At 41.4% G+C, this 19309-nt stretch overlaps 1 protein-coding gene across 2 annotated transcripts in view; it reads right to left on the bottom strand.

Moving 5' to 3' along the window:
• Parp14 (poly (ADP-ribose) polymerase family, member 14) overlaps positions 1-19309 on the bottom strand; it is a 50118-nt gene that overhangs the window by 10047 nt on the left and 20762 nt on the right. For both annotated transcript variants that reach the window (XM_005386519.2, XM_013515129.1), the window contains 9 exons: positions 16899-19189; positions 15060-15293; positions 14302-14523; positions 12213-12288; positions 5604-5753; positions 5221-5283; positions 4724-4891; positions 855-1061; positions 177-773 (listed from right to left, as the gene is read on the bottom strand). In XM_005386519.2, coding sequence (XP_005386576.1) covers positions 177-773; positions 855-1061; positions 4724-4891; positions 5221-5283; positions 5604-5753; positions 12213-12288; positions 14302-14523; positions 15060-15293; positions 16899-19189 — 4008 coding nt within the window. The remainder of the gene's footprint in view (positions 1-176; positions 774-854; positions 1062-4723; positions 4892-5220; positions 5284-5603; positions 5754-12212; positions 12289-14301; positions 14524-15059; positions 15294-16898; positions 19190-19309) is intronic.

The following is a 19309-nucleotide window of genomic DNA, read 5'->3' as shown; positions in this document are numbered from 1 at the left end:
TCCGTGCTGTTTTCCTGGCCATAATGCAGGTTCTTTGAACTCAGAGACCCAAGTTTTCTAGTGTATTCTAGCAACGTTTCTTGAGTCTTACCTACCTAAAAATTTGATGTATGTACAATGATTGGTAAGTCCAAAGCAGGTGTGAAATGGATGACAAGCATGAAAATTTAACTCACCTTCAAATTTTGTGATGCGCTGAACAGTTAAAATGTGTCCATCCGGACTCGTGGCAGTGTAGTCTTTGAAGTTTACCGTGTAGCATCGATCTTTAATTTTGACAAAGGTGCTCTTGCTCTTTTTTCTCCTCGCATCTTCCAATTGCAGATTGGTCATTTTGTCAAAATGACGAGAAGTGGTATCATCACCATATCGCCATTCTATAAATTCACTAATACAGTCTGCCCTGTTTTCTTCTTCTTTGGCCAATCTCACCTTCTTAATCATTTCCTCAACTTGATCCCTAGCCTCCATCACATCTCTGCTAATTCCTAAAACCTCCAGAAAAGGTCTCTTCTGATCCAGAGAAACGGTAATATTTAACCTCTTCTGCAGCTCATTCAGTTTCTTATACTCCTTCTCATCGAAATCTCTCACGCACTCATCTGTATTGGTGTAAGAGCACTGCTCCTTTGTAATCAGGGCCTTTAACCAGCTGATAGCTTGGTCCACACGGTTTTGGTTTTCACCACACACCTGGAAGACCACCAGTTCTGTTTTCTTTTCCAAAAACAAGGGCTTCTTTTTTATGGAAGGTTTTGAAAGACCAAGCAAGGCTAAAGAGAAAAGGAAGATTAGCTATTTCCCATGTAAACGCAATATTAGGAACATGTATTTCATAAAAATAAAGCACTCACAGGCAAATTTAGACATCATTGATGGTTGGTGAGAAAGCTGAGACCCTTCTCTTTTTTTCATGTTCTCATAAAACACATCCAGGACTGGGGCCTGAAAGATAACCACTTTAACTTTCTTCACATACTGAACTGATCCTTTCCGGACAAAGTCTTCAATCGCATCAAGTATAGCTTCAGCAACCTTATTTTGGTCTTGCCTGGCACTTCCTGGAAAATTAAATAATAAAAATGACTGGAGAAAAAAAGCCCAACTGGGAAATATAAAAAGGAAAATTAGGAATACCAGTTCTTACAAAATAAATGCCAAGTCCCAACTCTTTCATCCATGCAAATTTTTCTAACAATGTAAGTAAAAGCAGATACACTTGAAGTCCTAGATGCAGTAAGGGGTTTTTGTTCCAGGATGTCAGGAAGTCAACCACCCAGCAAGGAACAAGGGACGCTGAAGCCTAACTTCTGGTCTCTGACATTCTTATTTGCCTGTTAGGGTGATTCCAAATCACTGTGCTCCTTTAGTTACAGGATGCAGGTAACTCGTCTTCTTAGTTCACTAATGTCCTCAAAAGAACCGTAAGAGGCAAAAGATACTAATATGTGTTGATACAGCTCCCAGCAGAGAAAAACATGTTTTTTCTTGTGTCATTGTGTGGTTTTATGCATCTATACGCTCCCAAGTATCTTAGGGGACCGGATTTAAACTAGAATAACTGTGTAAAGCACGCAGCATGGTAAGCTATTTGTAATAATCTCTGATCCTTTGGATACAAATTATCCTGAGTCTCCAGGAAGTCTTTACTCCCAGACTACTTGAAATTTTAGCTGACCAGTGGGGCTCAAGGCTGCCACTGAGCAGATACCCTCATGTTTCCAGCACGCGCATCTTGTTTCTCAAGCTATGAAAACCACTGCACAGGCAAGTTCATGAAAAGTACCTTTTTGGCCAAGAAGATGGTCCCACATGAATGGCAGCTGGCACAGTCACATGGTAGGTGATGAAAAAGCTTCCTGGCCAAGCTGATGTGTTAATTAAGAGCCCATTCAGATTACCCTGTCGGTAGTCCCCACTACAGTAATTGCAAAAAATGAGAGCAGACCTCCCCAACTTGGCTATATACACAACTGTGGGAATGTAGCAAACCCCATAGAGAACTAACTAAGAGACTCTCTTCAGTTTCGGTTCATCAGTTTTTTAAAAAAACTGATGAACCGAAAAAGAGGGAAATTCTTATTTACAAAGCTGTGATTTTCCCATGATATTTGGAAGAATTTAAATGGAAGTATCCAGATCATTTGGATACTCTCCCATAAACATCTGTCATGCCCCATCATCACAGGCCACTCAGCGAGGACACAGTGACAGGCAGGAGGGACAGGTGTTCAACAGGTGAAGTACGGAAAACTGAAGGAAGCGCTTTGCCAGAGAGAACTTCGCACCACAGAAGCATATGCTCAGACAGTCACGGACAGGCAGCACATTGTTTTTTGAGAAAGATGAATCTGATTGCTACTCAGCCTTCTGGCTAGGATCAAGGAGACAAAGATAAACCTGGAGGTCAAACTGGAGGAGGCACAGAAGTAGAGGATACAGGTCTAGTTAGGAAGCCAGCATAAAAGATTAGACAGAAGACAAGTGCTGAACAGAGAGAGGAGGCTGGGATGAAGAGTCTGGTGCAGGCTCTGAGGAGGCATTTAGGAAGAAAAGTCAGGAGCACCTAGTGGCCAAATGAGTTAATCCTTGACCCTGCCTCCCCCACCTTTTCCACCCACATGCCTTCACCATAGCCCGGGTCACACCATTGCAGTGATTCGTTTACATGCCTGACTTGATGGTCCTTGTGGCCTGGACCTTTTCCTTAGTCCTCTTTCTATTTCCTATGACTAAGTGCAAAAATATTGAATCTAATATTGAGGTAAATCCATTAATGCACTAATGAATGTAGTGGTAATAAAGAGGGTGGAGTCAAGGACGCCAGGAGGAAAGTGATGCTCCTCACATGACTGAGGATGTAAGAAGAAGAAGGCTTGGACTTCTGGGGGGGAACAATGACTGGGAGTTTGGGTTTGCACTGAGCTTAAGTTGCTTGTGGCTGCTGTTGACCACTCATCTCCTCCCACCTTGTGCAGGGTCTGTAAGGGACAAGGCTGCTTCCTTTGCTCCCATAGGTCGTCTTGATCATAGTCCTCATTTGACCTGTAAGCACCACGCTAGGGCCGAGCACCTCCATCTGTAGCTTTAAAGCCCAGCTCAGGTAGTGATAGAGATAGCTGCGAGGACAAGTGAGGACAGCCTGCTAGCCCTGCCTTATTTGTGCAGACCAGCAATGCAGCCAGGCCAGTGGAGAGATAGTAGGTAGGCAGCAACCCAGAAATACTCAGAGATTTATATAAAAATGACAGGAGGGCTGGGGATGTGGCCGAGCACTTGCCTAAACATGAAAGCCACTTCCTTCTTGTGTTTCGCATTCTGACTCCACCCAGTGACTACTTGGAAAGCTCTGTGCCACCCCAGGCATGCTGTTTCCTGGGCTCAGAGTAATTTAAGACTAGGTCTCATAGGAACAGCAGCAGCAACAGACAGATGGAGACAGAGAACGGGTGTCCATAAAAGACAGATAAGCAGAAAGCTAGCCTGAAACACAGACAAAGGTAATGCTGGCTGATTGCTAGGAATGGATGGTACCACGAGGGGAATAAAAAACATGGAAGGATCATTAATTATACTCTTGGAAATAGAGAAGTAGACTTATGCCACTCCATCTAGGAACATCAGGAGACATGGTGTAGAATTACAGGAAGCAAAATATGAGTCAGAGGATTAGAAGATCCAGAAAGTGACAAGGACGGCTAAGTGTATTGAGACTGGACTTTTGGAGAGCCTGGAATGCCAGCCCACAAACTCAAGCTGAGGTTCCTGAGCAAGGGAACAAGAGCTCCCATGCTGAGACCTCCCTTGTGGGGACCACTCAGACGCCCCGCACTCCTGGGCTGCTGAGCTCCCTGAGAGAGAGCAAGCAGAAGCTCTGCTCCTCATTGATACACAGAGCCCTGGCTCCTGGGGAGACAGCCTCAAGGGCACCCGTTAGCGAATGATCAACCTGAAAACTACACTGATAGATGAAGAATCACACGATCATCACATAGTTTGAGGAAAACAAACTCAAAAGCACCAAGCAGGCCAAAAGAGGGAGGCAGAGAGTTGCGGTTCTGACCTGCTAGGTTTGAGTGACTGGGGGGCCTCTACAATGTAGGAGATGTTGAGTTGAGGGCTGCACTAGCAGCCAGGAAGCTGGTGCAGTGACATTCTTCGCAGGGAAGGGTGGAGGAAGGGGTGAGGGGTTAAACAAGGGAGGGAGTGCAGGGAAGAGAAAAGAGAGAGGAGCAGATGCAAGAGCAGAAGGGATGCCTTTCTTACCTCTCCCTTCTATCGCCCTCCCTTGCTTTCCCTTTTCCCCCCACAACATCCCAATTCACTTTCCCCCTCCTCCTCCTCCTCTTCCTCTCCTTCTTCTCTTTCTCCTTCTCCATCTCCTCCTCCTCCTCCTTCTTTGAGATGAAGTCTTGCTATGTGGCCCAGGCTAGCCTAGAACACCTGGGCTCAAGCAATCCTCCTGCTTCAGCCTCCCCAGTAGCAGGGACCACAGGCGCACACCATACATCCAGATCACTTTTTCTCCCATTATTGAAACCACCCACAGGTTTTGCTTATTTCCTTAGGGGCAGCCTTGGAGTGAAAAAGCTGTCCACTCTTAGATAAACCACATGGCCCTCACTCAGATTCAGTTACACCCACCACATTAACATTCAGCACCAAATCTATGGGAAAGTGGATGCCTTAGCATTTGACCTTTACAGCCAAAGAGGCTACAAACCTGTCCCAATGGCTGGAAGGCAAATGGATGAGTAATTCAGTTTTTCAGTTTCTTGCAGAACACAAGAAACTGATCTCTTGACATCATTTCCACCAACAACATGAATAATGTTCTTGCACATCATTAATCCACCTTTAGTAATGATATACTCAAGTTTGCCCTGTTGACCTGGGAAACACAGAAAGACACAACGTTAGATGTTTAATCTACTCTTTGTTCAGAAAGCAAAATGCTAGATTTGGCAAGGAAGCACTTTGTAAATAAGAAATTTCTAAAATACTATCTTTGGTGAAATTGTTTGGATTAATTTCTCTTTTTAATTGTGAGATTACTTTCCACTTCTAATTCTCTATAACTGGGCATTCTTTCCTAAAATGTGTGATTATAAGATCAGTGCATTCCTTCCCAATCCCAAGACTGTCCTTAGTCTCTTCACAACCTCCCAGCCCCAGCCTTCCACTTATCAGTTAAGACCAAAACCTCGCGTTGTGCCTTACCTTGGCGAGCACATTCCAGTTCTACTTCCTGTCCTGCACATTCTAAAATTGCTTTGGAGACCCCTAGAGGAGGAAATCCAAACGGTCACAAACATGACTTTAAAAAGTGACTACAGTGCATTTGGGTCAGATAGACTGCCTCGTTATCTAAACCTATCCCCGTCACCGAAGGAATCCTACAGCCTGGGTACTGCTAATCACAAACAAGCAATATCCATAGAGTAACTGTCAGCAATTATAAGAAACACTGTACAAATCATGTTAACATTGTTAATTCATGTTAACAAGTCAATTTTATCCAAACTAGTTTGGCTATGGAGACTCTCATTTGCAGGGTCTACCGTGTTACTTATTAACTAGTCAAAATCATAAGCGTGAAGTACCTGCTTTAAGAGTAAATGTGTTTGATGTTGAATTTACAATCACATCTGCAGTTTCTTTGGTGATATCCCCAGAGGCCACCTGGAAGAGGATGGGGCCAATCTTCATTTCATGAACTCCTAAATTAGGGCTAGAAATAGTCCCATAGAAACCTACAAAGAAAAAACAGGAGTCACCAAGTCAGCAAAAGCAAGAATGGCTCAGGTCTCTTGTACCCCTCAGTTTCTTCGCCCTCTCTGTCTCTCTCTGTCTCTCTCTCTCTCTCTCTCTCTCTCTTTTTTTTGGTTTTTTTTTTTTCCAGTACCAGGAATAGAACTCACAACCTTGCGCTTGCCAGGCAGGCACTGTGCCACTGAGCTAAATCCCCAGCCTCTGTCTCTGTCTCTGTCTCTCTCTCTCTCTTTGTGAGTGCTACCCTCTAACTTATACCCTGAGCCCCAGAAATAGTCTGTTTCCAGAATAAGATTACAAAATATAGTAAATATCAAACATAGACTCCAAGGTGGCTGAGGTGAAGACAGCCTTCTACAGCCTGACGCTCCCACGATTATAAAAAAAACAAGCCAAATATAAAATGCCACCACCTACGAACTCTGTAAACAGTAGCAGGTAGATTAAGGGAAGGAGTAAAAACTTGAAGAAGCAATCTGTACAGGGGAGTGTTTCCCGTTAGGTTTTATTTTTAAATTTTTCCTCTTTTCTCCCCAAGCTTTGATTCCAGGGAGGGCCCAGTAATGGAAGTGAGAAACAGGGAGCAAAACTCTCAGACAATGCCTGTCCTTGTGGCCAGGAACTGGGAAGGGGCTCTGTGAACTGAAGACTTTGGGAGGCGATCCTTCATTTCCCCATGTATATGCACACATAGCATTCCTGTTAATTCATTCACGCTTCCTTTTTCGGAAGGCAGATCTGGTGATGCAGTGATGGGGTATATAACAGGCAGCTTGAATTCAGAAAAATCCTTGTCTCTGTGGCCAAAAGACCTGGAAAAATGGGCTCTGCAAGTCAGAGAATAAAGGGGGATCAGAGAAAGGTGGAAGCTGGAAGCTGGAGAAGGGGATCTTCTAATTCCATACATGAACTAGAAAAAGTTCTGAGGGCCTCTGCTCTCCAGAGCCACACACTTGTGTGGCAGAACCAGACCATCACAGCACTAAGCCTAAACATGAGTACAATTGTAATGGGGGACCTCCACAGCCCATTGTAACAAATAGATCAACTAGACAAAAAATCAATAAAGAAATATCAGAGCTGAACCAAGCCTTTGAACAAACAGACTCAGCAGATATCTACTGAGTGTTCCACCTAATAACAATAGAATAAATATTCTTCTCAGCACCACATGGAACTTCCTCCAAAATACCACATACCAGCTCATAGAACATGCTAAAGTAAATGCAAAGGAACAGAAATTAGCCCATGTGTATAATCAGATCATAGTGCAATGAAATTAGAAATGAATGGCAAAAGGTGCTGAGGACCAGCTTGATGCAGTGCAGAGCAGACAGTGATTGACATTAATGGCACAAGAGTAAATCAAGAGTCTGTCCTAGGCCTACTTGGGTTGTGGTACGACTGGTGGCTGGCTTATGGACAGGTTATCTTTAAGCCAATGGCCAAAACTGACTATAGACTAGCAAATGGTCTGTAAAGTTCTGGTGCCTCAAAGCAAGACAATTTGGCAGCTGAGTACTTGACTCATGCAAATTCCATCTAGCTCAGTGGTCACAGTGAGCAGACAACCAGGTTACTAATTAACCATGATCTATTCCTGTGTGCTTTTCCAAAAATGCACGTTTCCTCAATTCTTGAACCTTGACTGCATAAGTAGTTCAACCCCACTGCTTTCTGCAGCCCACTAGCACACCTCACAATCAAGCTGTGCACCTAATACAGGCCAAGTACACTGTGTCTCATTGGTCTTAGTCCTTATTGGGCTTTGACCATCCTGCTGCTCCTTGTAATTTATATATATATATATATATATATCTTGTCTGTGTTTTATTCTGTCATCCTACTCCTGAGCAGGAGGAGATCAGTGGTCCTAGGCCAGGGCCTTGATAAAATGGACTGCAAACATGACATAAACACATGGAAATTAAATAATACCCTTCTGAACAACTGATGGGTCACAGATGAAATTAAAGAAATTAGACAGTTTCTACAATGAAACAATAATGCCAATTTGACATACCGGAACTTATGGGATACAATGACAGCAGTCTTACAAGGGATACTTATGGTAGTGAATTCCCACATAGAAAAATAGTGCACTCAGATGAATACCCTAATTTTAACCTCAAGGGTCTAGAACCAAAAGAGAAGGTTAAACTTAAAGCTCATATGAGGAAGGAACTTGTAAAGATCAGAGCAGAAATTAATGCAATTGAGACTAAGAAAACAATACAAAGAATCAATGAATCAGTTTGTTCTTTGAAAGATTAAATAAAACAGACAAACCCTTAGCCAACCTTATCAAAAAAAGAGTGAAAAGACTCAAATCCATGCAAGTAGGAATTAAAAGGATGAAATCACAACAGATCCTGCAGAATTCCAGATCATCAGTACTTTGAAAAACAGTATTCTAATAAGATAGAAAATTCAGAAGAAATAGAAAGATTCTTAGATACATATAAATTACCAAAGATGAATCAAGAAGATATAGAAATTCCAAAATCAATATAATCCAACATCAGTAAATGAAATTAAAGAAGTAATAAAAAAGCTAACAACCAAAATAGCCAAAGTTCTGATGGATTCACTGCTGGATTTCATAAGAACTTTAGAGAAGACCTCATGCCACTCAAATTTTTTAATGAAACTGAAAAGGAAGCAATACACCCAAACTCATTTCTGGAAGCAAGCATTACTCTGATAGAAAAACCCGGAGAGGACCCAACCAAAAAAGAGAGCTGCAGGCCAATAATGAACATGCTGCAAAAATCCTCAGTAAGATACTAGCAAACACAATGCAGCAAATCATCAAAAAGATTATACACCATAAGTAGGTAGGATTCATCTCAGAATGCAGGGATAGTTCAACATACACAAACCAGAAACTGTAATATATCACATTAAGAGAACCAAGGACAAAAATCACATGATGACCTTAATAGACACAGAAAAGGCACTTGACAAAATCCAACACTCATTCATGATAAAAAAAAAAACCCTAAAGAAAATTAGAATAGAAAGTCTTTACCTCAATCTGATAAAAGCCATCTATGACAAAATAACAGTCAACATCATACTAAATGGCCAAAAACTGAAAGCTTTCACTCTAAAATCAGGAAAAAGACAAGGGTGTCCACTGTCACCCCTGCTATTCAACATAGTTCTGGAAGCATTAACCAGAGCAATTAGAGAAGAAAAAGAAATAAAAGGAATATTGATAGGAAAAGGAAGAAATTAAATGATCATTATTTGCTGATGACATGAAGACCCTAAAAATTCCACCAAAAGACTTCTAGATTTAATAACCAAATTCAGTGGTATAACAGGATACAAAGTCAATACTCAAAAATCAATAGCATTCCTCTACACAAATAATAAATTCACTGACAGAGAAATTAGGGAAACAACACCTTTCACAATACTATCAGAAAATAATGAAATACATAGGAATCAATCTAACAAAGAAGTAAAAGACCTCTACATTGAAAACTACAGTACTCTGAAAAAGGAGATTGAAGAGGATATCAGAAAATGGAACGATATCCCTTGCTCTTGGGTATGAAGAACCAATATAGTGAAAATGGCCATACTTTCATAGTTGTTATACAGATTTAATGCAATCCCAATCAAAATACCAATGCCATACCTCACAGAGCTAGAGAAAACAATCTTAAAATTCATATGGAGCCAGAAGAAATCTCAAATAGCAAAAGAAATTCTGCATAACAAGGTCAAGGCAAGGGGCCCCACAACCCCCAATTTGAAATTATACTATAAGGACCGGGGATATAGTTCAGTGGCACAGTGCCTGCCTGGCACGTGTGACTTCATGAGTTCAATGCCTGGGACCGAAAAAAAAAAGAAAGAAATTATACTACAAAGCTACTATGATAAAAATAGCATGGTACTGGCAAAACAAGAAACCCAGGGATCAATGGAACAGATTAGAAGATGCAGAAACAACTGCAAGCACACTCAGCTACCTCATCTTTGACAAAGGGAACAAACACATTCATTGGAAGAAATATAGCCTCTTTAATAAATGGTGCTGGGGAAACTGGCTTTCCACATGCCAAAGACTGAATCTAGGCCCATGGTGGCAAACCTATGGTGTGTGTGCTGCAGCAGGCATGCAGAGCCCTCTCTGGTGGCATGAGGGCCAATTCACCATCGTGTGTTTTCTAAACTAAAACCTCAGTATTCAGGTTTAATTGCAGTGTTGGCACTTTGCAATAAATAAGTGGTTCTGAGTTGCAGTTTGGACACTAAGTCTGAAAGCTTCACTATTACTGACCTAGATTCATATCTCTTACCATGCACTAATCTAAAATCAAAATGGATCAAAGATGTAAGTATTAAAAAGAGAAATCCTTAATCTCTGAAAGACAGAATAGGTAAAACTCTTGAAGACATAGGTGTAGGCAAAGACTTTATGAACAAAACTCTGATTGAACAGGAAATATTACGAAGAATCAACAACTGGGATCATATCAAGTTAAAAAGATTTTGCACAGCAAAAGAAACCACCAGCAGAGTGAACAGACAACTCACAGAATTGGAAAAATATTTTTACAGCTACTCTTCAGACAAAGGACTAATATCTAGAGTACATAAAGAACTCAAAAAACCTAAACCCTCCCACAAATTTAAAGGTGCAATTCAAAAATGGGCATTGGAAATGAGTACACTTCTCAGACAAAGAGGTACAAACAGCAAATAAATACATGAAAAAATTTCAACATCACTGGTCATTCAAAAAATTGAAATTAAAATGACACTGAGATTCCGTCTCACTCCAGAAAGAATGGCTATTGTCAAGAAATCAACCAATAACAAATGCTGATGAGGCTGTAGAGAAAAAGGAACCCTCTACCCCCATGGAAATCAGAATGGAGATTCCTCAAAAAAGCTAATACTGAAGATTCCATTTGACCCAGCTAACCCCCTTCTAGGTATCTTCCCAAAAGAGTTAAAAAGCATCATACTATAATGATATATGCATATCCATGCTCATAGCAGCACAATTTATATAAGTACTACGTGCTAACTGATTGTGCCACTGGAGCTCCATAAAGCAGCACAGTTTATAATAACTAAATCTTGGAAATAGCCCATATGCCCATCAACAGATGAACAGATAAAGAAAATATGTTATTTATACACAATAGGGTACTGCTCTGGCATAAAGATGGATAAACTTGAGTCATTCTAAAGTAAATGGATGCACCTCAAGACCATAATTTTGAGTGCCATGAATCAGACACACAAGTTTAAATATTGGATTGCTTCTCTTGTGTGAGAAACCCAAAAGATAAATAAGGAGCAAAATGGAGAATAGATACTAGGAAGGAAGAGGAACATGTTCAAATGAGAAGAGGAACTACGGTGGGGAGAAGGGGAAGGACTGGAAGGGTAAAAGGATTTTTTAAAATGAGAGACTGAAGGGGAAAAATGGAAACAAAGCTTCTGTAAATGGGGAGGAGAAGAAGGGTTAAAGAGAAAGGAGGAGGAGGAGAAAAAAAGAAGAATGGAGATATTGCGTACAGGTATAAATTCCCGATGGTGAACATTATCATTAGATATGGTAAATATGTAATAATAAAAAAGCTATACAAAACAGAATCAAATGGAGACTTTAGAATTTAAAAATACACTGTCTGAGTTTAAACTTTCACTGCTTGGGTTCAGAAGCATAATGGATAGCCAAAAGACTTAGTGAACTTGAAGGTAAATCAGTATAAATTTTCCATCAGAAGAAAAGAGAAAAACAGTTGAGCACAGGGAGAAGGACAGCTCCTCAGAGACCTTGGCAACATTTTGCGAGGCTTCTTGGCCATATGACCCCTGGACTATCCAAAGGAAATGGACGGGAACAGGGCAAAATAAAACAATTGAGTGAGTCATAATTTAAAAATCCCCAAATCCGATAAAAGACGTACATTTTGAGATTTGAGAAGCCTCAGTAAGGCTGGATAATGTGGTACATGCTTGTATTACCAGAACTCTGGGAGGTGGATGAGGCAGGAGGATCAAAAGTTCAAGACCAGCCTGGGCAACATAGTGAGACCCCATCTTAAAAACAAAACTTCAAGGAACTCCAAATAGGATAAACCCAAAAGCAGCTACAGTAAATTGGACAGAGAAACATTTAGTTGGTATTATGTCTCAATGTGTCTATTTTGGAAAATATATATTGTATTATCCTTTGAAAGTTGTGATCTCACCACTCTTTAAAAACACAGTGTTTGTGTATACAACTTGGTCAACCTTCTCTTTTGCCCTAGGTCATACAAATCTGCTCAGGTGTATGGAACATAATTTAGTGCATTATTTATCACTCAATTCTTTTTTCAAAAACATCATCACTGTCATCTTTTACCTGTCACCAAATACTTAGCAATGAGAAATCATTTGTCAATTTAAAAGTTTTGGCGAACCTTGCTTATCTTCAGCTTTGGGAATTTGGTCATTAACATTTCCACTAGTTCTTCTGGCAAATTCGTCTGAAAATGCCTGGAAACAAACACAGTGTCAACAATTACACTCCTCAGCTAATGAATGAATTAGACTCATGAGGGCTTTAGAGCCTGTATACACAATTTAGAAAAAAAACCCACGAATTCTATATTATATAATCCTACTTTTAAAAGTACACTTGTAGCAAAGACTGGGATGAGAGGCAACTAAAGAACGTACATATTTTTTTGGTATTGTTCAAAGTTCCTGCAATGAAAATGTATGATCTTCACAATCAGTAAAAGCAAATAACTTGCCAATTTGTAAAAAACAGCATTAAGAGAAAGACAAGCTCAAGGTTCCACATGTTTGAGCCCCAGTGCGCCAGAGTATTGGAGTCTTTAGGTCACATCATTTTTGGACATCTAGAGTTTTATGTAAAATTTTAAATTTTTAAACATTAACAACTGATTCAAAAAAATTTTATAAATAGCCCAAATAAATCACATCTTGACACCATAGTGACACCACCAGATACTGTTCTGTAAGCTCCATTAGGCCTCCACTTATAAACATCTCAATAAGTTTTGCTGATCTTTAAAAAATCTTAAATGTGTAATAGCCACATATAGAGAAGTCATAGTAGTAGTAGCACTATTTGGTCTGTTTTGAGACAGGGTCTTATTGTGCAGTTCAGGCTGGTGGTGAACTCACTTTGTAGCCCAGGCTGGCCTCGAAGTCACATTGATCCTCTTGCCTAAGCCTTCCAATTCTGGCGTGCACCACCACACCCAGCCTGTCATAGTATTTTTGAATAACATTTAAGGCAAATATAAAAACTAATCTTTTTGCAGAATACTTGCAGAGTACTCAGTAATAAGGAAAGAAAATGAAGCCTGGGGCTGCTTAGAAAACTGAGATTCAAGGTTCAGGGCTGAGTCACAGAACTTACACCCCATCTATCCAGCCATTCATTCAAAAATTCTCAGCAGTGCATGTCTCTAGTTTAGTTGCTTTGTGTGTATAGAGCTTATCTCCCAAAGTAATTATGATTTATAGGAGGGAAAGTACATGCTACATCCTTGTTCCATGAGTCACATTACATCCTCAGAGGGAAACTGCTAAAACTCCTTTATTGAGTAGAAGTAGTTGTAATTATACAGGCCAAGTAAATGGACTATATATTTTACTCAGGTGGTGTGTCTGCCTGAGTAAGATGTAGGCTAGATTTACTTGCTTCCTTGGAACTTAGAGGTAGTGTCTAGATCCAGGAAAAAAAGAAATAGTATGACCTAAAAATTCAGATGGTCCAATGATCGATCCATGGACATCTCAGGCTGCCTGCTCCAATCTGTTAGATTTCTGCAATATCACAGAATTCCAAACAGTCAGTGCCATCTACCCTACTGGATTTTAAAAATTTGGAGGGCAGGAATGAGGGCTTACATGCCTCTGCTGCTCCCATGATATCAACTCCAGTGGCTCGCCCACAGCTGATGTTCCGGAAACATAAGCTAACTTGACAGACTGGAGATGGACTTCTGGTCCTGACTCTCCTGCTCACATGGAGATGTTTCCACTCATTCTGCCCACATCCTTCACCTACAGTCTACTTTATTCCCAGCCATGGAAACCAGAAGCACTTGTATCCCATCCTTTTCCCATTGACAGGGCCACAACTACACTTTAATAATATGTATTAAATTTTCCATGTCCCTGTGAAACACTGACTCTACTATCAAGTAAAAGAATTACACTCAACTTATTTTAGACATGATACAGTATTGTGGTTGTTACTCTTTCAAAAACAATCTTGTTCTTTGAAATAAATTGCTAAAGTATATCTATTTTTGTGTGTGTTTGGAATTTGTGGGAATAAGAAGTTAAATTTTTTCTATATCCATAATTTTCCTTGAGACTTTTCATGCTAAAACTAGTCAATACTATTCTCTTACATTCCTGTCTGAAGAGTACATGAAAGAAGCATTCTATCTGATCAAGAACATATTTGACAACATCGGGCTCCAAACCAAGGTTGCCAGAATAGTCAGAAATCAGTGCAGACCTTACCTGAATATTTTCATGATCACTTGGATGCAGCAGAAAGTGAACTTCTTGTAAAGTTTTCAGCTGCTTTTTGCTACTAAATGTAAGCACTTCTGAAAGTATTAATTCGGCAAATATGGTCTTAGGAAATCCCAAATTTCCTGTTCCAATGGCTGGAAATGCAATTGATTGAAAAGACAGCCTCTCAGTGATCTCCAAACAGTCTCTGATTATGTTTTTCATGATCTGAAAGGCACAAAGCACATCCTTATACATACTGCCTAGAAATGAGAGTCAGAACCAAAAGAACAAGAATCTGGCAACTTTGACTGTGATCTCTGTCCACTCCATTTCACTTTCTACAGAGGTTAAAGGTAATCAGAAGAAGAAAGAAAAATACAGGAAAAGAAGAAGAGAGTATGAGAGACACTCAAAAATTATTCAAAACCCACTCCGCCCCTCTACCATGCAGCAAACAAGAAAGCAACTACTGCTCTGTCCCTTCACTGTCTCCCACCCTCAGGCCCTCAGGTCCCTTTTCTCACTGAAGCAATACACTGTTCAACCCTTCCCCAACCCCTGACCCCCACTAACTAAGAACACAGCAATCCAGCCATACTATTAGCTAGTCCTCCAAAGTCAACTACAGCTCAAAGAAATGGCCACAATGATAGAATGTGCCAAAAGTTGGCAGAAGAGAAATAGGATGTAAACTGTAGTACGCTGAAAGAAGAGTCCAAAGGGCTCACCCACCCCCTGGGGAGTTTAAAACTAGCCCCTACCTTTTGTGCCGTGTTGTCATTTTTCCATGGTGGAGCCACCACGTGAAGCACACGGTCGCACTGAAGATTGCAACCACTGGTTTGGAGCATTGTGCCCACGTTGGCGGTTACCCCTTGTCCGGCTTTGTCCAACTCCTGCTGGAGCTCTGGTCCAGCTTTTTCCAAAAGGGCCCGACACAGGGGCCCTTGGTTGAGTGAAAGATCCGACGGGATGGAGTTGACAACAACATGGGTCTTAAGGACAAAACCAAAGATTAGTTTCAAATTCTAACACAGGCACTCATTCATCAATGATAACTACATGTGAGCTGCTGGGCTTGATGTAATGAGAGGCAATTAAAATGGTTAAGGTTTTGGAGACTGAACTACTAACCCAGGACAAAGTGTTTTTTTGTTTTTGTTTTTTTTTTTTTTTTTTGGTTTTTCTCCGGTACCGGGAACCGAACTCACGACCTTGTGCTTGCCAGGCAGGTGCTTTGCCGCTGAGCTAAATCCCCAGCCCCCAGGACAAAGTGTTATTAATACTTATTTGAGAAACATTCCAGAATGAGGGAGAGCTGTCAAAATCTCTCAGTGGTATGGGATCGCCAGAGGAGCCCAGAGGAAAGCCCCAGAGTAGCTGATGAAGATGCCGTGGGTGTTGTGGGGCCTGAGAAATGGGAGTAGTTGCAGCAGGCAGACAGCACCAGGGAAAAGCGTGAACATACTCATGGTAGACTGTGAGCTGTGAGCAGATTAATTTGCCCTGATTGAGAGCTTCTGCAGTAAAACGGTGCCAACTGGGCTAGATATGTTACCCCCGGTGGCACTTCAGGCGCCAAGCCACCTGGATGCCACACAGTCACTGAGCAGCTGTGGAAGCTTTGGCATCAGAGAGAGCATGTGAGCAGATTAATCAGGCTGTGTTAGAGAATCCAGGAGTAGAGAGAAGAAATGTGATGTGGCCCGTGTGAGTCACCAAGCAGTAAACGCTACAGTCCGTTACTAATATCAATATGAATAATTTCCACTAGTATTCAGTGTCAAGGGGGTTAGAAATAGTACCTATTCCTGCTCCCGACTCTTATTTAAAAGAGCATTGCATTTGTTTGGTTTTTAAACATGAAAAACAAGTTATTTTAATATTTTAAATTAGTGCAGTGGTCAAGAGCCAGAATAAACTCCTGTCTTACCAACGGCTAGCTATGGGACTTGGGCAGACTACCTAAAGCCTCTAAATCTCATTCCCTCACCTGTGCATGAGAATACTCATCCTACAGACTACTTCATGGCTCCAAATGAGAGAATGTATGCTGAGCACTCTGCACTGTGCCTGGCACAAAGTAATAATCCATGTTAGCTGTGGCCCTTGTCATTGTTACTTAAGCTTCTTTTTTTTTGGTTTTTCTCCGGTACCGGGAACCGAACTCACGACCTTGCGCTTGCCAGGCAGGCGCTTGGCCGCTGAGCTAAATCCCCAGCCCCTTACTTAAGCTTCTTGTAAAACAAAATCTAATTAATCTTTTAGCTCACTATTTTAAACTAAGAGAAAAAGTATGTTTTTTAAAAAAGTAACATCTTGTACAAAAGAATAGGAGAAAACTTGGTCCATAAAATAGGATAAAATATTTGCAATTCAGATATTGTATAAGAAAACCGGTACCCAAAATGTATAAAGAACTCAATAACAAAGAAATCCCCCAATGTAAAGGCAAACAAAGGATCTAAATAGACATTTCTTCAAAGAAGATATGTAAACATCCAAAAAGGTGTTCAACATGAAAAGATGTTCGCCATCATTAGGTATTAGGGAAATGCACCGCAGCACCTGGGTGGTGATCTGAGCGAAAGGACACTCACCGTAGCATCCTGCACTCCCTTTTTCACTAGCAGGATCTTCAGGCCTCCTGGGGTTTTCAGACACGCCACTTCCTGTGATGCTGTTACAGGTTTTGCTGCTGGTCCTCTAGGCAGGGAAGTCGTATCTGGCTGGGACGCTGTATCAGGCTGGGCCACTGTATCAGGCTGGGCCGCACTCTTGGGCAGAGGGTATTTAAATACAGTTTCCACAGCTTTGGCAAAAGCCTCTGCTGTCTTCTCCAATGAGTCCACAAGATAAATCTCCTTCAAGGTGCGTCCATCCCGCCTATGTTGGAAGTTTTCCTTGATGGACAGAACAATGGACTCCACACACCGCTGTAAGGGGAAGCCAAAGACTCCAGAACTAATTGCGGGAATGGCTATGGATTGGCACTTGTGTTTTTCTGCTAAAAGAAGACTATTTTCCACAGCTTTCTTTAACAGGTACACGCACCTCGGGGCTTCATTTTCAACCCACCGGGGCCCTACGGCGTGGATCACGTGGCTGCAAGGTAGCTTCCCTGCCTTTGTGAGGATGGCACAGCCCGGTAGGAGCCGACCATCTCTCTTCACTAGCTGTTCACAGTCTGCTTGGAGTTCCGGGCCAGCTGCCTTTGAGAGGGCAGCAGCAAGGCCAGCAAAATGCTTGAGGTCCTCGTTTGCTGCATTCACCACCACATCAACAGGAAACTGAGTCAAGTCACCCTGCTGGGCCATCAGGATGATGCCAGGGGCCACCTCCCGCCGGATGAAGTACTTTGGCCCATGAGTTTTGCCTCCTACCTCTTCTTCATTCTCCAGGAGTTCGATGAAACAACCAAATGACTTCCTGACCTCACCTCTGCAAAACGATGCTTTGTCTTGGAAGAACTGCCTGGCTCCTGGCTTGTCGATGCAGACTCCTTTCACAAAGACAGACTTCACGGCTTCCTTGACTACATCCATACTCTCTAGCACTTGGCGCTTGGAACCAACTAGTAAAATGCCTTTTTGTTTGTTCTCTGGATTGAAAACTACCTGCATATCCCCCTTCTTCAGTTTTGACCAGAGTGGCTTCTTTTCTGCTCTTAAATAGTTTGCAACCATGGATGTCTCTATTTCAATCAATCTCTCTATTTTCATGTTTTTTTCCAAGAATTCAAAAATCAAGCTACTGATTTCATTGATTTCTTTCACAAGGCCTGTCACAATGACTTCACCTGGGCTTCCTGCGGTTGACTCATTGAGTACCCTAATGTTTGTGGAGGAATTAGATTTTTTTTGGACATTGCCAATGAACTTTTTCCATTTGTTGGTAGTAAGAACTTCCTTGTCCTCAACTTCAATGCGTTTATAATCTAAGGCACTGCACATTTGCTTTTCAGCTTCTCCTAGGACTTCAGAAGAACAGCTGGTTAAGACGACAGTTGTATCCTTGAGCTCATAAACTGTAAGGTTTTTTTGTTCTATAAAAAAAGACTTAGAGAATTCTTTGGGGTTTACTTGCTGCAAAAACTGGAAGACCTCAGGAGAGACCTCAATGGTTTTCTTCGCCATAGTGTACACTTTTGCCTGGATTTCACACATGACTTTGTACACATCTGAGGGGGGTCCTTTAAGGTGCAGGTTCTGAGTGCCTGCATCGTACCAAGTCTCTACCTCTGGGCACTCCGTGCACGCATGCTCCAGAACACCACTGTGGTACAAAAGAAAATACTTTTCTGAAGAAATGGGCACTTTTTCCTTCAGACTTTGCTCTTCCTTTTGAATTTTTTGAGTTGTCCTTTCTATTAATTCTTTGATTTGTGGGCTAACATTGTGGATATCTTCTGATTTTCCTGCTAAGGTTACAATCTCCTCACATGTATCAAACTCAATCAAAATCCTGTCATCTTCTAAGTCATTTTTTATGGTGTCCCATACTACTGGAGTCACCTTAAATGAAGTAACTGCATATTTAGACCTGATGCCAGAGAGTGCTGTAGAAGCATCTTTTTGCCATGTCTTGATTTTTGGTCTTCCTTGACTGGCTAAGGTGGCTGCAGGTCTGATGATAACTTTACTGTCGGCTTGGGACCATGTTAGCGTACAGTGATGACGTCTCATTTCATCATCCAGCTCCTTACTCAAGTGGACCTTTTTCTGAAAGAACTTCCACACAGGCAGCGCCAGTGACTCCTGGAATGGCGCTGGCAGCTTGATCAGAGGCTGTTCCTCTCCATACAAGGCTGTGCCCAAACAGGGATAGTAGGGGAAGACAGAGAGCGGCATCTTATTGAAGCTGTGTTTCTTGGTCAGGATGGTATCTAACACTTGAAGAGCAAAATAAATAAAAAAATGAAAATAAGGTGACTGCAATGTTATATATTTGCAATGAAAACAAAACAAAACTCTCCCATTCTACAGGAAAATAAATTTTATTGTTTGTAGAA

The sequence above is a fragment of the Chinchilla lanigera genome, unplaced genomic scaffold, assembly GCF_000276665.1.
Source record: "Chinchilla lanigera isolate Chin_1 unplaced genomic scaffold, ChiLan1.0 scaffold00026, whole genome shotgun sequence".
Classification (NCBI taxonomy): domain Eukaryota; kingdom Metazoa; phylum Chordata; class Mammalia; order Rodentia; family Chinchillidae; genus Chinchilla; species Chinchilla lanigera.
Note: the sequence above shows the minus strand (reverse complement) of the source record. Positions and strands in the feature narration are given on the sequence as shown.